Source organism: Nomascus leucogenys, chromosome 10 (genome assembly GCF_006542625.1).
Source record: "Nomascus leucogenys isolate Asia chromosome 10, Asia_NLE_v1, whole genome shotgun sequence".
Lineage (NCBI taxonomy): Eukaryota > Metazoa > Chordata > Mammalia > Primates > Hylobatidae > Nomascus > Nomascus leucogenys.
The window spans coordinates 60146973-60163182 of record NC_044390.1 but is presented as its reverse complement, the minus strand read 5'-3'; the positions used below and the strand labels follow the sequence as shown (position 1 = coordinate 60163182).

Genomic DNA, 16210 nt, shown 5'->3' with positions numbered 1-16210 from the left:
GTGTGCCCTGGGTGTCATGCCTGGGCCCCACAGCCTGCCTTCTCAGGGACAGCCCCAGCTCCCCAGGGAGCCTGCACTCCTCTTTTTCTGAAAGACTTGGGCTAGATGAGGGCTGACTGGGAGAGAAGGCAGGGCTACCCCACCTGCCTCTTGTGCAGCCCTGACCTTGCTGTGGGGGTGGGGCCTGTCCACAGGTACCAGCCATCGTTCCACGGAGTGGACCTGTCGGCCCTCCGAGGTGCCGCGGTGGATGAGTATTTCCGGCAGCCTGTGGTGGTGAGTAGGGCCTCCAGGGCACTGCTGCAGTGATCACTTGCCATTGCTCTGCAGCTGTGCAGCCCTCAGGAAGCTACGGCCCCTCTCTGAGCCCTCTCCTCTGCCCTGCACAGAGCTCTCTCACAGAGATTTGGCCCAAAAGCGTCAATGCATGTAGACGCTTAGCACACAGGAAACATGCAATACATGTGGACCATTATTAGATGAGACTAAGGCAGGAGGGGCATTTAGGCTCAGGAGTTCAAGATCAGCCTGGGCAACATGAGACGCCATCACTATTTTTAAAATTAAAATAAATAATAAAAAAGAACCATTACTAGATGAATTTATCCTTGCTAAGCTGATGTGATTTACTGATTGATTTTACTTGAGGTTTTTGATACATAGATCCATGATTAAAAAATCAAAAGGAAAATAAAGCTAGGTGCGGTGGCTCACACCTGTAATCCCAGCACTTCAGGATGCCAAGGCGGGCAGATCACGAGGTTAGGAGATCGAGACCAACATGGTGAAACCTTGTCTCTACTAAAAATACAAAAAATTAGCCAGACGTGGTGGCGGGCGCCTGTAGTCAGCTACTCGGGAGGCTGAGGCAGGAGAATGGCGTGAACCCGAGAGGCAGGCGGAGCTTGCAGTGAGCTGAGATCACACCACTGCACTCCAGCCTGGGCAACACAGCGAGACTCCGTCTCAAAAAAAAAAAAAAAAAAGTTCCGTTTTATTCTGTTTTCCCCCTGCTCTTGATGTTTTTCATTCATTTTGGGAGACTCTTGGACAATCTTGGATAATATTTCTTTAAACACTACCTCTGCCCCATTCTCTTTCTCCTTCTGGGATTCCAATTACGTGTATAGTGGACCTTTTCACCGTATCTCAGATGATTCTTATACTCTTTTCTGTCTTTTCCATCCATTTTTTTCTCTCATTTTCTTTTTCTTTCTTCTTTTTTTTGAGACGGAGTCTTGCTCTGTTGCCCAGGCTGGAGTGCTGTGGCATGATCTTAGCACACTGCAACCTCCACTTTCCGGGCTCAATTGATTCTCAGACTCCTGAGTAGCTGGGAGTACAGGCGCTTGCTACCACTCCCAGCTAATTTTTTGTAATTTTAGTAGAGATGGGGTTTTGCCATGTTGGCCAGGCTGGTCTGAAACTCCTGAGCTTAGGTGATCCGCCTGCCTCGGCCTCCCAAAGTGCTGGGATTACAGGCATGAGCCACCGCGTCCAGCCCCGCCCCTCCCCCCCCCCCCCGCCTTTTTTTTTTTTAGATGGAGTCTGGCTCTTTCACCCAGGCTGGTATGTGCAGTGGCACGGCCTTGGCTCACTGCAACCTCCACCTCCTGGGTTCAAGCAATTCTCCTGCTTCAGCCTCCTGAGTAGCTGGGACTACAGGCGTGCACCACCACACCCACCTAATTTTTGTATTTTTAGTAGAGATGGGGTTTCACCATGTTGGCCAGGCTGGTCTTGAACTGCTAACCTCAAGTGATCCACCCACCTCAGCCTCCCAAAGTGCTGGGATTACAGGCGTGAGCCACCATGTCCAGCGTGTTCAGTCTTTTGTGATATCACTGGGGAGTGAATGAGTGAAAAACGCAGGAAATATTTTGGTGGTATTATGAAAATTTTGTATTATGATGAGGGTGCCTTGGAAGAGGCCACAGTTTGAGAAGGTGCTGCTTTATGGTATAGCCTTCGGTAATGTTAATGCAAGCCCAGTGGTTAGCCTCATTACCAATATGCTGCTGAACCACCCGTTAGCTTTTATTGTTTTTTGAAACAGGGGCTCACTCTGTTGCCTAGGCTGGAGTACAGTGGCTCAATCACTTCATGGCTTACTTCAGCCTCGATCTCCCAAACGCAAGTGATCCTCCTGCCTCAGCCTCCCAAGTAGCTGGAACTATAGGAGTGTGCCACCATGCCCGGCTAATTTATTTTTTTGTAGACATGGGGCCTCACTGTGTTACTCAGACTGTTCTTGAACTCCTGACCTCAGGTGATCCGCCCGCCTCGGCCTCCCAAAGTACTGGGATTATAGGCATAAGCCACTGCACCTGGCATTGAGCCTCTTATTAGCAGCTTTCTGCTTGGTGTCTTAGCCTCTGATGCCCTGCCCCGCTCAAAGCTCAGGAGTTGGCCAGTTTCACAAGTGCACTGAGTGTGCACCGCCCACCTTGCCCTCCTGCACTTATTTCCCTTTGCTTTGACATCACAGCCCCTTGAGTCCGAGCTGCCTTGGTAACCCTGAGCTCCCATTTTGCTTTCCCCACCCAGGGAAGCTGCTGAAAGGTCAAGGTGGCCGTTTTCTGCCCTCCCCATGGGGAAAAGGCAGAGGCCAGAAAGGGCTCCCTCCAGAAAGGGCATTTCCCAGGAGCTTGAACCTCAAAATCCTGGCCACTCTGGTTGGTCACCAGTGCTTCCAACAACTGGTTTATTCTTTTTTTTTTTTTTTTTTTTTTTTTTTTGAGATGGAGTCTCGCTCTATCGCCCAGGCCGGAGTGCAGTGGCGCAATCTCGGCTCAGTGCAAGCTCCACCTCCCGGGTTCACGCCATTCTCCTGCCTCAGCCTCTTCGAGTAGCTGGGACTACAGGCGCCCGCCACCACGTCTGGCTAATTTTTTATATTTTTAGTAGAGTTGGGGTTTCACTGTGGTCTCGATCTCCTGACCTCGTGATCCGCCCGCCTCGGCCTTCCAAAGTGCTGGGATTACAAGCGTGAGCCACTGCGCCCGGCTGGTTTATTCTTTTCTTTGGATTTTATTCGGTTTACATAGTTCATGACAGGTGTGTTAGTCAGATATAAACATCGCTGGGAGTGGACAGCAGCACCAGTGTTGTTGTTGTTGTTTTTAAGAGACAGGGTCTCTCTGTTTCCCAGGCTTGATTCACACTCTTGCGCTTAAGCAATCCTCCTGCCTCAGCCTTCTGAGTAGCTGGAGTTACAGGCATACAATTCCACACCCAGCTAGCACCTAGTTCTTTAACTTGCTTTTTTGGTTAACTTGCTTAACGATTTAGCTTGGAGATCTTTCCCCATCTGTTCATAAAGAGCCTCTTCATTCTTTCTCATGTCCGCATGGTCTTTGATGGGAGAGCCATCATTGGTTTAATTAGATGGTTTCCAGTGTGTCACTACCACGGACAATCTGTAATTATACATGTAAGTTTGTTGATGTGTTCATGTATCTGGAGGTTAAACTCCTGTAGTGCCAAATCTTTTATGTGGATAAACACTTGTCATTTTGAGAGCTGTCACCGAATTGCCCTCGGTGGCGTTGTGCCAGTTCACCCTCCTCGCAGCGTGTCTGAGAAGAGCAAGCTAGTTTTAGCTGCACAGCCTAGAAGCCGTGGCCAGACCTGGGCGAAGGAGCAGGGCTCTCCCCTTCCATGCTGGCCCTGGTGTCAGATGCCAGGTCACACCTGTGGTCTCTCCCAGGACACATTTGACATCCGGATCCTGATGGCCAAGTCTGTCAAGTACACGGTGAACTTCTTAGAAGCCAAAGAAGGAGATTTGCACAGGTACTGGCACCCACACTCCATCCTCCCAGGCCTGGCTCAGGCCGAAGGTCAGGGCCACCCCTGGCTCCCGCCGATATCCTGCCGTCCCAGGGCAGATGGTGGGCAGGGGCCCCGGGCCTCTGCACCTGGCACCCCCTCTTCTCTCTCGGCAGCGCCTGTCTGGCTTCCCCAGCAGCCACTGCCCTTTGCCTTCCAGGATAGAAATCCCATTCAAATTCCACATGCTGCATTCAGGGCTGGTCCACGGCCTGGCTTTCTGGTTTGACGTTGCTTTCATCGGCTCCATGTGAGTGCCGCAGAGCAGCCGGTGCTGCCTCCTCCCCACTCCCAGGGCTTCCTGCAGCTGCAACCTGGCTGGGAGGGTGGAACGTGGCTCCAGGTTCCACCACCCCTTCCAATGGGAGTGAGAGCCTGTCTCGGAGCAAGAGACTGTTGTGGGTGGTTGTGTGTGTGTGTGTGTGTGTGTGTGTGTGTGTGTGTGTCTCCTGTGTTCCCAGTGTCTGTCCCTCATGGGCCTGCGTCTATCTCTTGGCACATGTCAGGGTGAGTAGGGATCTCGTGGTTGCGGGTCCCTCGTGTGCATGTGTATGCCTGCTCATGTATGTGTCTGGGACTGCCTGGGGGCCCGCCCCTCTCTGCTTCAGGGTCCCAGGGGTCCCTGGCAGAGGGGACAGGTGCTTGGGGAGGACTCAAGGCACACAAGGTGGTGGCTCCAGTGGTGTTGCTGGCCCAGTCAAGTATGTACCTGTCCCTACTTCACAGAATGACCGTGTGGCTGTCCACAGCCCCGACAGAGCCCCTGACCCACTGGTACCAGGTGCGGTGCCTGTTCCAGTCACCACTGTTCGCCAAGGCAGGGGACACGCTCTCAGGGACATGTCTGCTTATTGCCAACAAAAGGTGCAGCTGCTCCCTGGGGCAGGTGGTGGGGGGCAGGGGTCCATCTGCCCAGCAGCTCATGCCACGGCCTGCACCCTCTCCACAGACAGAGCTACGACATCAGTATTGTGGCCCAGGTGGACCAGACCGGCTCCAAGTCCAGTAACCTCCTGGATCTGAAAAACCCCTTCTTCAGGTAGGAGGGGCCCCTTGCCTGCACAGGGGGTTGCCCCAGCCCTGCAGCCCCCTCGCCCCTGCCCATGGCTCTGTCTCTGCCACAGATACACGGGCACAACGCCCTCACCCCCACCCGGCTCCCACTACACATCTCCCTCGGAAAACATGTGGAACACGGGCAGCACCTACAACCTCAGCAGCGGGATGGCCGTGGCAGGTAAGCAGGGCCCAGCCAACCTGGGAGGCCGCCCTCGCCGCAGGCCTGGCCCCTCTGCCTGCAGCCCTGATGTCTCCCTCTCTGGACACAGGGATGCCGACCGCCTATGACCTGAGCAGTGTTATTGCCAGTGGCTCCAGCGTGGGCCACAACAACCTGATTCCTTTAGGTGAGTGTCCCCCAGGGCCAGGGGCAGCAGGGAGCCATGCCCAGGACTGCCCAGCGGCCGGGAAGGGCCTGTGGCGACCAGGGTTGGCCTCTGCTTGGTCCTTTCACATTTTCCTCTTCCTGGGGGCTCTCGGCCAAGGCCCTCCGTCCTCTGTGCCTCGCTCTGCAGCCTGCTGCTGCGCATGGGCTGGGTGGCTGGGGGCGGTGACGCCGTCTCCCTTCCTTCTTTCCTCCCTCTCGCTGCGCAGCCAACACGGGGATTGTCAATCACACCCACTCCCGGATGGGCTCCATAATGAGCACGGGGATTGTCCAAGGTAATGAGGGTGGTGGGGGCAGGGCCCGTGGGGGCCGAGCTAGCATGTGAGTCGCCATCCTCTGTCCGGCCGCCCGCCTGCCCTCTTGCCTGCCCTTTCTCTCTCTCTGTGACTCTGCCTGGGGGCTGGGCGGGCCAGGGCAGCCCCTCACTGCCATCGCCTGCCCCACAGGGTCCTCCGGCGCCCAGGGCAGCGGTGGTGGCGGCACGAGTGCCCACTATGCAGTCAACAGCCAGTTCACCATGGGCGGCCCCGCCATCTCCATGGCGTCGCCCATGTCCATCCCGACCAACACCATGCACTACGGGAGCTAGGGGCCCGCCCCGCGGACTGACAGCACCAGGAAACCAAATGATGTCCCTGCCCGCCCCCCCGCCGGGCGGCTTTCCCCCTTGTACTGGAGAAGCCCGAACAACCGGTCACAGTCCTCTTTGCTATGGGAACTGGGACACTTTTTTACACGATGTTGCCGCCGTCCCCACCCTAACCCACACCTCCCGGCCCTGAGCGTGTGTCGCTGCCATATTTTACACAAAATCATGTCGTGGGAGCCCTCATCCCCCCTCCTGCCCGCTCCACCCTGACCTGGGCTTGTCATCTGCTGGAACAGGCGCCATGGGGCCTGCCAGCCCTGCCTGCCAGGTCCCTTAGCACCTGTCCCCCTGCTTGTCTCCAGTGGGAAGGTAGCCTGGCCAGGCGGGGCCTCCCCTTCGACGACCAGGCCTCGGTCACAACGGACGTGACATGCTGCTTTTTTTAATTTTATTTTTTTACGAAAAGAACCAGTGTCAATCCGCAGACCCTCTGTGAAGCCAGGCCGGCCGGGCCGAGCCAGCAGCCCCTCTCCCTAGACTCAGAGGCGCCGCGGGGAGGGGTGGCCCCGCCGAGGTTTCAGGGGCCCCTCCCCACCAAAGGGTTCACCTCACACTTGAATGTACAACCCACCCCACTGTCGGGAAGGCCTCCGTCCTTGGCCCCTGCCTCTTGCTGCTGTCCTGTCCCCGAGCCCCTGCAGGTCCCCCCCGCCCCCCCACTCAGAGTTAGAGCAGGTGGCTGCAGGCCTTGGGCCCGGAGGGAAGGCCACTGCCGGCCACTTGGGGCAGACAGAGACACCTCAAGGATCTGTCACAGAAGGCGTCCTTTTTCCTTGTAGCTAACGTTAGGCCTGAGTAGCTCCCCTCCATCCTTGTAGACGCTCCAGTCCCTACTACTGTGACGGCATTTCCGTCCCTCCCCTGCCCGGGAAGGGACCTTGCAGGGACCTCTCCCTCCAAAAAAAAAAAAAAAAAGAAAGAAAAAGAAAGAAAAAATAAACGAGGAAACGTGTTGCAGCACAGGCAGTTTTCTTCTCCTTCTGCTCCCCTGTTTCTCATACCCCCAAACTCAGATTCAGATGCTGGAGCTCAGGCCCGGCCCCAGGCCCGCTGTGTGTGCACCCAGGCAGGAGCGGGCACTGTCCAGGCTGGGCCACCCCCTTGGCTCTCCCTCCTGTTCCAGGGGAGCCATAGGAGGGAAAGCAGGTGGTCCCGGGGGGATATGGGGGCCCCAGCCCTGTCCCAAAGCTCCCTGCTCGGCTGCCCCTCGCCCGCCTTTATATAAATTCTCTGAATCACCTTTGCATAGAAAATAAAAGTGTTTGCTTTGTAAGAAAAGTCTGGAAAGTAGCAGAGTCATCTCAAGGTGTCAAAGGAGCCTTCAGTCATCGTCTAGGGGGCAGGAAAGGCAGAGGGGTTGGTCCCCTTAGGTGTTGCCTGAAAGAAAGAATGTCTGGGAGTGGCCCCAGAACCTCTCGCCTTGACTGGGGGTGGGAAGGCAGCCCCCTTAGCCCAGCTGGGAATAGTCCTTACCCGTGGGACCCGGGCCTTCCTAGGAGGGGGCCATGGACTGCGGCAGGGTAGGGGACAGCGCGATGTTTGAGGGCAGAGATGTGATTTGGGGTGGAGGAGCCATGTTCTCCGGAGGCAGCGACTGGAAGAAGTACAACTGCACAAGACCCCTGGGGTCAGAGGCAGGGCCAGCCCGCGCCCCTCCAGCCCCTTGGCCCCACCCGTGGCCACCCCAGACCCGTACCTTACAGCCCATGGCCAGGAGGGCGTGGAGCAGCACGACCACGGACAGCAGCGCCGTGGCCACCAGCCTGGTGTCCTCACGGACCACGGGCCAGAGGGTGAATACCAGCCCAGCGGCTGACAGGCCCAGGGCCAGCGCCCCAAAAATCCACTGCAGCCAAGGCACAGGGATGAGCCACAAGACCTGGGAGCAACACAGCAGCAGGTGACTATGCCAGTCCCCACAGCCACCACCCACTCCGCGCCAGGCCGCACTCACCACCATGGGGATGAAGACAAAGAGGGAGTAGCCGTAGATGCACACGGTCTCCAGGAAGGTGTAGGGCCCCATGCGCTCCTGGACACCCTTGCGCCACCGCAGGAAGCCCCACAGGGCCAGGGGCACCAGCCATGCGTAGCAGTAGATGCTGATGCCTGCCACGGTCACTGGGGGCAAGGTGAGCAGTCACCCCCTGTCCCCCAGGGCCCTGCCAGGCATTGGGCCTGCCCGCCTGCTTACCCTTGTGGAACTGGGGGCTGTAGTGGATGGAGGGGTCCCTCCTCTGGGCCAGCACCAGCGTCAAGTTGCCAGTGACAGCCAGGACAAAGGCCAACGTGGCACAGATCCAGAAGGGGCCTGGGGGTAGGGGGCACAGTCAGGGTCCTGGGCCCTGCGCTCCCAGGACAAGCAGACATGTATCCTGACTGAACTGTGCTGAGACCCCAGCCTCTTCCTAAGCACCTTGCCTGACTCACCAGGACACCGGGGGCCTCCTGGTGGCTGAGCCCAGTGCTGGCTCTCAGTTCATCCCCCTCCCGGAAACAGTCAGGACTGCACACCCTTGGCTTGTGTCTCACCTCATTGGTGCCAGTTCCTCAACCCCTGTCACCACCTCTTTGACTCTCTGACCCCTTCAGCCATGGGGAGCAGCCAGGCCCAGTCCTTGGCCCCTTCCATGTCTGCCTTCACCCCTGGTGTGACCTCCTTCAAGCCCAGGGCCTTATGCCTCCTCTAGAGCCCAGGGCTCTGCCCTGAGCACTGCAGACTCCAGTTCAAGCTCCCAGGTGGGCATCTCCAGCTTCATCCACACCCTTGCCCTCTGCCCTCACTGCCCAGTGGTTACATAGCAACTCTATCCATCCCGTAGTCTAGGCAGAAATCCCTAGAGCCTGCCTCGGCTCCTAACCTCCCACTCCCCCCACCCCCACCTATCTGGCCGCAAAGCCAGTCTCTTCTACTTCCCCAGCACGTTCCAGAATCCAGTGCCACTCTCCACATCCACAGTTCCCACCATGTGGCCACCTCCACCCCAGCCTCCTAGCTTCTGCCCTCACCACCCATGATGGCGAGAGGGACCCCGAGAACACTTAAAGATCCACTCTCGGCCAGATAACGGCGACTCACGCCTGTAATTCCAGCACTTAGGAGGCCAAGGTGGGCGGATCACCTGAGGTCAGGAGTTTGAGACCAGCCTGGCTAACACGGTGAAACTCCATCCCTAATAAAAATATAAAAATTAGCCAGGCATGGTGGCACGTTCCTGTAATCCCAGCCATTCAGGAGGCTGAAGCCGGAGAATCGCTTGAATGCGGGGGACAAAGATTGCAGTGAGCTGAGATCGCATCACTGCACTCCAGCCTGGGTGACAGAGCGAGACACTGTCTCAAAAAAAAAAAAAAGATCTCTTCTTGCCACAGCGTGGGAGGCCTGTGTGATCTGTCCCCTTGCCTGTGACCTCCCTGCAGCTCACTCGCTCCAGTGGCAATGCCGCCCTGCAGTTCATACAAGTTCCTGCCATGAAGCTTATGCCATTTCTGGAACCCTCTTTTCCTAGGTCTCCCCCACCCCTCCCGTTGCCAACAAGGCTCATTCCCTCACCCTCCTCAGGGAGGCCTGCCCTGCTGCACCCCGCAAAACTGCAAGGCCGCTTCTCCTGTCTGCTCTGCTGCTCTCTACCTGCCACCCTCTGCAGTCCTTCATGTCTCTGTCTCCCTGAACAGCAGGTAAGTCATACTGTCTGAGTGACTGATTTGTCCACAGCTATACGCTGGCGTCTGCAACTCAGGCCACACTTGTTGAGTGATCCACCAAGGAACCAAATGCACAACCTCACTCACCATACAGATCCGGCCGATTCCGCAGATGGTGCCGCACAAAGTTGTGGCCAGGCCGGGGCAGCAGTGAGCCTTTGATCCGGTCCAGGACCTGGGGGCAAGGCCAAGGTCAAGGATGGAAGTCTGCCAGGAGCTTCTCCCTTGTCCTGAGAGGCTCCTTCTCTGCTGACCTCCACCCTTCTCTCTCCATGCCCCACCTGAAAGAACTCGGCCTTTCCCTCTTTTTTTTTTGTTTTGAGACGGAGTTTCGCTCTGTCACCCAGGCTGGAGTGCAGTGGTGCCATCTCTGCTCACTGCGAGCTCCGCCTCCCGGGTGCACACCATTCTCCTGCCTCAGCCTCCCAAGGAGCAGGGACTACAGGCGCCTGCCACCACCCCTGGCTAATTTTTTGTATTTTTAGTAGAGATGGGGTTTCACCGTGTTAGCCAAGATGGTCTCAATCTCCTGACCTCGTGATCCTCCCGCCTCGGCCTCCCAAAGTGCTGGGATTACAGGCGTGAGCCCCAGCCCCCTCTTTTTCTTTTTGAGACAGAGTCTCACTCTTTCGGGCTGGAGTGCAGTGGCACAATTTTGGCTCACTACCACCTCCGCCTCCCAAGTTCAAGTGATTCTCGTGCCTCAGCCTCCCGAGTAGCTGGGACTACAGGTGTGCGCCACCATGCCTGACTAATTTTTGTATTTTTAGTAGAGATGGGGTTTCACCATGTTGGCCAGGCTGTTCTCCAACTCCTGACCTCAAGTGATCCACCGCCTCGGCATCCCAAAGTGCTAGGATTACAGGCGCCCACCACCGCACCTGGCTAATTTTTGTATTTTCTTTTATTTTATTTTTTATTTTTTTATTTATTTTATTTTATTTTTGAGACAGAGTCTCACTCTTTTTGCCCAGGCTGGAGTGCACTGGCGCGATCTTGGCTCACTGCAACCTCCACCTCGAGGATTCAAGCTATTCTCCTGCCTCAGCCTCCAGAGTAGCTGGGATTACAGTTGCCCACCACCAAGCCCAGCTAATTTTGTTGTACTTTTAGTAGAGATGGGGTTTCACCATGTTTGGCCAGGCTGGTCTCAAACTCCTGACCTCAGGTGATCCACCCACCCAGGCCTCTCAAAGTGCTGGGATTACAGGCATGAGCCACCCCACACCCCGCAATTTTTGTATTTTTAGTAGAGACGGGGTTTCCCCATGTTAACCAGGCTGGTCTTGAACTCCTGAGCTCAGGTGATCTGCCCACCTCGGCCCCCTGAAGTGCTGGGATTACAGGCAGGAGCCACTGCGCCCAGCCCATCTTTGGTCTTCTGCATATGCTGTTCCCTGTGCCTGGAACATATACTTCTGCGCCCCTCCCCTATTCCCCAGGGAAGCCTTCTGTCTCCTTTAGGTCTCAGCCAATTCCTCACCTCCCCCAGGAGGCCTTTCTCTAACCCACAAGATTGTGTGTATCCCCTGTGTTCCCATAGTCCCGATCTATAACCAGTCCCACCATAACCCTTTGGGAGCACCACAGTTCCTTCACCAGCACCCTGCCCAGGGGACAAGTGGCTGAACCCTGAGCATAACTCTGAGCCCCATCCCATCTGCCTCCCCAGGCCTGACCTGTGAGGTGTCCACGTCAAAGAAGCTCTGATAGTAGCTGAAAGTCCAGAATCCGGGCTGCTGCTGCTGCTGCTTCTCCTGCAGGAGCTGCACATTGCGGGCAGGCATTCAGTGCCTGCCCGGAAAGCCTAGGTCAGCTGGGGGCTGCACGGAGGCAGGACACAGGGACTCACCGCGGCCTTGTCGCTCTCCTCCTCCACTTCATCCTCGGCTCCATAGCTGCCACCTGAGCCCACGGCCACAGCCACGTGCCCTTGTGGGGTCAGCTGATCGCTTCTGCTGGTGGTGGCTGCATCTGGGGTCTCAGCCAGAAGATTAGTGGCCTCCTCGAATTCTGTGGAGGAGGCATATGGGACACACGCACGTTTGAAGGGTGGAAAGAACTCAACTGGGCCCAAGCTAAGCCGATGCTCATCTGGGGGCGGAGGCTCTGCTGAGCCATTGATCTCCCCCAAGGTGGGGCACAACTTCCTCAGTTTGGAGGCATTCAGCCGACATCTGTTCCCTTCCTCCTAAAATGGAACTGCAAGTTAGGGTTGGCCCTGGGATGGGGTCAGGGTCTGGGGACGAGAGGCTCGGGTCTGAGGTCTGAGTTAAGGCCGGGGTGGGGGGTTCGATTCAGGGATGGGTCTCACTCGGGGGTCAGGGTTCACAGCCGCCTAGGCTTCGGGGTAGAGAAGTTGGAAGCCGCAGGGTGGGGGAGGTTCTGGCGCGGGGCGGGAGTAGGAGATCCGGCCACTTCGGGGCCGCACTCACCGTGGAAGGTCAGCTCGTCGGCCGATGCCATGGTCATTCAGGGGCGTCTCCGCATCCCTCGCTGAGGACAGAGACTGGTCAGGCACACTTCCCCACCGCCCCCGAGCCGGTCCCTCAGCCCCCAGCCCTACCTGGCGACCAACTGCACCCACGGAGGCTTGAACTCGTCGTCCCGTCCCCACAGGTGCGCTCCGCCCCCCCCCACCTGAGGCCACCTGGGCCGGCGTGGCTGGGGCTCTCTGCGCCTGCGCGTCTCGCCTACCCGTCAGAGTCTACCCGACTGAGACCTGACAGCAACATCCGGCGCCTGTCCTCTTTCTATACTCTCTCGTTGGGAAGCCACTTCCGGTAAAGTTGGCGCTTGCGCAGAAGAGACTCCCGGGCTCTTCGGGTATCAGTTTTTCTTCCCGGAGCAAGGACCCCCAAGACGGAAGAGGATGGCCGCGGCGGCTCTGAGGAGATTTTGGTCCCGGCGCCGCGCAGAGGCAGGCGACGCGGTAGTGGAGAAGCCGGGAGTGTGGGCGCGGCTGGGTGAGTAGCGGCGGAAGGCGGCAGGGTGGGTGGCCGCCGCGGCCACATCACTCTTACCGCGCTCCTCTCCCCTCAGGGTCCTGGGCCCGCGCGCTGCTCCGGGACTACGCCGAGGCCTGCAGGGATGCGGCGGCAGAGGCTAGTGCCCGGCCGGGGCGCGCGGCCGTGTATGTGGGTCTGCTGGGCGGCGCGGCGGCCTGCTTCACGCTGGCGCCGAGCGAGGGTGCCTTCGAGGAGGCGCTGCTGGAGGCGTCGGGGACCCTCCTGCTGCTGGCGCCGGCCACCCGCAACCGCGAGTCCGAAGCCTTCGTGCAGCGGCTGCTCTGGCTGAGGGGCCGTGGCCGCCTGCGCCACGTCAACCTGGGACTCTGCTCGCTGGTGTACGAGGCACCCTTCGACGCCCAGGCAAGCCTCTACCAGGCGCGTTGCCGCTACCTGCAGCCCCGCTGGACCGATTTCCCCGGCCGGGTCCTGGACGTGGGCTTCGTGGGTCGCTGGTGGGTGCTGGGGGCCCGGATGCGCGACTGCGACATCAACGACGACGAATTCCTGCACCTGCCGGCTCATTTGCGGGTGGTCGGGCCCCAGCAGCTGCATTCCGAGACCAACGAGCGCCTCTTCGATGAGAAGTACAGGCCTGTCGTGCTCACCGACGATCAGGTGGACCAGGCGCTGTGGGAGGAGCAGGTCTTGCAGAAGGAGAAGAAGGACAGGCTCGCCCTGAGCCAGGCCCACTCGCTGGTGCAGGCGGAGGCCCCGAGATGAAACCCTGAGGCCCCCGAGTCCTGGCAAACTGCTTGCCTGGGGTGGTGTAGTTCTGAGTGTGCCTCACCTGCAGAACAACTGAGACAGAAGATGTGCAAAGTGTTTTCTCACTGGATTTGCACAAGTTTGGGGAACATTTCTGCCCCCCCGTCTTTGTTCTTTATTAGCTGAAGCTAATTGAGAGCCACCTGGGTCCAGGAGTTTGGGGACAGCAGAAAGACTTGACACATGTTCATCACTGGCAGAGCTGGTCATGAGCCTTTTATATAAGCCTTTTTCATTGGGCCTCAGAGGCCCTCCTTAAGGAGGTACCACATTGGTCAGGTGGCTTGCAAACTCTTCTAAGACCACTTAGATTTTCTTTTTCAAGTTTGGGTTGTGACGTGGCATGGTGATGTCTGTAATCCCAGCATTTTGCAAACTGAGGCAAGAGGATCGCTTGAGGCCAGGAGTTTGAGACCAGCTCGAGTGACATAGCAAGACAACGATGCTACAAAAAGAATAATAATAGTAATTAACTGAATAAAATTTTAGCTGAAATGTTTTTATTCTATGATCTATTCTCTCTCGATTTTTTTTTTTTTTTTGAGACAGGGTCTCGCTCTGTTTCGCCAGCTGGAGTGCAGTGGCACAATCTCGGCTCACTGCAACCTCTGCCTCCCAGGTTCAAGCGATTTTCCTGCCTCAGCCTCCTGAGTAGCTGGGATTACAGGCCTGTGCCAACATGCCTGGCAAATTGTTGTATTTTTAATAGAGATGGGGTTTCACCATGTTGGCCAGGCTGGTCTTGAACTCCTGACCTCAGGTGATTCGCCTGCCTCGCATTTCCAAAGTGCTGGGATTATAGGAGTGAACCACCACACCCAGCCTTTCATTTTGATAAGTAACGTTTTTGCCATTCCCAGCTCTTTGGGAGGCTGAGGTAGGAGGATTGCTTGAGATCAGGAGTTCAAGACCAGTTTAGGCAAAATAGTGAGACCTTTCTCAAAAACTAAAATATCTGGAAGGATAAAGCAGGCGAATCACTTGAGCCTAGGAGTTCAACACCAGCCTGGGCAATATGGCGAAACCCCATCTCTACAAAAAATACAAAAATTTACCAAAAGTGTTGAATGAGGATTCAAAATATGTATACGTAGAAAAATTAGTAAGGAAAAAAATAACGCTGGGTGCAGTGACTCACGCCTGTGATCCCAGCATTTTGGGAGGCTGAGGCGGGTGGATCACAAGGTCAAGAGCTCGAGACCATCCTGGCCAACATGTGAAACCCCGTCTAACAAAAATTAGCTGGGCGTGGTGGCGCACACCTGTAATCCCAGCTACTGGGGAGACTGAGGCAGGAGAATCGCTTGAACCCGGGAGGTGGAGGTTGCAGTGAGCAAGATCACGCCACTGCATTCCAGTCTGGGCAACAGAATGAGACTCCGTCACAAAAAAAAAAAAAAAAAAAAAAAAAGAAAAGAAAAAATAACATAAAACTGAAGTATTAAGGGAGTGATGCTACCTCAGTGGCCTGGGCAAGTTAATAAAACCAGGTGATAAAACAACTATCTTGGTTGTGATACTTGTTTTTGTGTGTTTGCTACTTTCAAGTTTTGGCATTTGACCCTTGCATTCATAATCAGTGGGTTGAACAGGTGTTGGTTTAAGTCAGCATCTCACTTTTACAGAGGAAAAGCTGAGGTTCAGAAAATTTATTTTTCCAAGGCTGTGGCAGGACCAAGATTCAAACTCTAACTCCCAGCTCTGTGACTTAATCCTCAAATTTGTGGACTATCTTTGATCCTAATAATTCTTGTCAGAAATAGTTAAATACTGCTATGAGTTGCCATAAATAAAAATTGGAGGCCGGGCGCGGTGGCTCACGCTTGTAATCCCAGCACTTTGGGAGGCCGAGGCGGGCGGATCACGAGGTCAGGAGATCGAGACCACGGTGAAACCCCGTCTCTACTAAAAATACAAAAAAATTAGCCGGGCGTGGTGGCAGGCGCCTGTAGTCCCAGCTACTCGGAGAGGCTGAGGCAGGAGAATGGCATGAACCCGGGAGGCGGAGCTTGCAGTGAGCCGAGATCGCGCCACTGCACTCCAGCCTGGGTGACAGAGCGAGACTCCGTCTCAAAAAAAAAAAAAAAAAAAAAAATATTGGATATAGAAATACATATATATAGCCAGGCACGGTGGCTCATGCCTGTAATCCCAGAACTTTGGGAGGCCAAGGCGGGCAGATCACAAGGTCAGGAGATCGAGACCATCCTGGCTAACACGGTGAAACCCCGTCTCTATTAAAAATACAAAAAAAATTAGCTGGGTGTGGTGGCGGGTGCCTGTAGTCCCAGCTACTCGGGTGGCTGAGGCAGGAGAATGGCGTGAACCCGGGAGGCGGAGCTTGCAGTGAGCGGAGATCTAGCCACTGCACTCCAGCCTGGGTGACAGAGCGAGAGTCATCTCAGAAAAAAAAAAAAAAAAAATATATATATATATATATATATATAGGCCGGGTGCAGTGGCTCACGTCTATAATTCCAGCACTTTGGGAGGCCGAAGTGGGCAGATCACCTGAGGTTGGGAGTTCGAGACCAGCCTGACCAACATGGAGAAACCCCATCTCTACTAAAAGTACAAAATTAACCAGATGTGGTGGCGCATGCCTGTAATTCCAGCCACTCAGGAGGCTGAGGCAGGAGAATCGCTTGAACCCGGGAGGTTGTGGTGAGCTGAGATCGTGCCATGGCACTCCAGCCTGGGCAACAACAGCAAAACTCCGTCTCAAAAAAAAAAAAGAAATACATATATAAAAAAATGCAATGAAAGCAAAAGACACAGCCTGGATAACATAGCAAGACCTCG

General features: G+C 56.0%; 3 protein-coding genes across 8 annotated transcripts in view; 2 read left to right on the top strand and 1 right to left on the bottom strand.

Moving 5' to 3' along the window:
• CARM1 (coactivator associated arginine methyltransferase 1) overlaps nt 1-7200 on the top strand; it is a 52653-nt gene extending 45453 nt beyond the window's left edge. The window contains exons 8-16 of one of the 2 annotated variants that reach the window (XM_012509316.2): nt 195-276; nt 3710-3795; nt 3992-4081; nt 4558-4695; nt 4781-4870; nt 4956-5068; nt 5160-5237; nt 5485-5553; nt 5725-7200. In XM_012509316.2, the coding sequence (XP_012364770.2) occupies nt 195-276; nt 3710-3795; nt 3992-4081; nt 4558-4695; nt 4781-4870; nt 4956-5068; nt 5160-5237; nt 5485-5553; nt 5725-5867 (889 nt within the window). In that variant the 3' untranslated portion in view covers nt 5868-7200. The remainder of the gene's footprint in view (nt 1-194; nt 277-3709; nt 3796-3991; nt 4082-4557; nt 4696-4780; nt 4871-4955; nt 5069-5159; nt 5238-5484; nt 5554-5724) is intronic. The other variant, XM_030820846.1, reaches the window with a different exon arrangement.
• On the bottom strand, nt 6305-12388 carry YIPF2 (Yip1 domain family member 2). Of its 5 annotated transcripts, none has more exons than XM_030820848.1 (10): nt 12199-12320; nt 12068-12128; nt 11485-11645; nt 11312-11398; nt 9720-9807; nt 8122-8238; nt 7882-8048; nt 7624-7806; nt 7401-7536; nt 6305-7320 (listed from the first exon to the last, which is right to left on the bottom strand). In XM_030820848.1, the coding sequence occupies exons 2-9, from the start codon at nt 12102-12104 to the stop codon at nt 7420-7422; spliced, it is 957 nt and encodes a 318-aa protein (XP_030676708.1). In that variant the 5' UTR covers nt 12105-12128; nt 12199-12320; the 3' UTR covers nt 6305-7320; nt 7401-7419. The 5 variants fall into 5 exon arrangements, with proteins under 5 accessions (XP_030676708.1, XP_030676707.1, XP_003275799.1 ...); XM_030820847.1 differs by lacking the exon at nt 12199-12320 and adding an exon at nt 12330-12388 and having other exon boundaries at nt 6328-7304; XM_003275751.4 differs by having other exon boundaries at nt 6328-7304; nt 12199-12327.
• Nucleotides 12389-12408: 20 nt separating this feature from the next.
• On the top strand, nt 12409-13916 carry TIMM29 (translocase of inner mitochondrial membrane 29). Its single transcript, XM_003275753.4, has 2 exons — nt 12409-12598; nt 12675-13916. Exons 1-2 carry the CDS (start codon nt 12505-12507, stop codon nt 13361-13363), a joined length of 783 nt encoding a protein of 260 aa, XP_003275801.1. The 5' UTR covers nt 12409-12504; the 3' UTR covers nt 13364-13916.
• The last annotated feature ends 2294 nt before the right edge of the window (nt 13917-16210 follow it).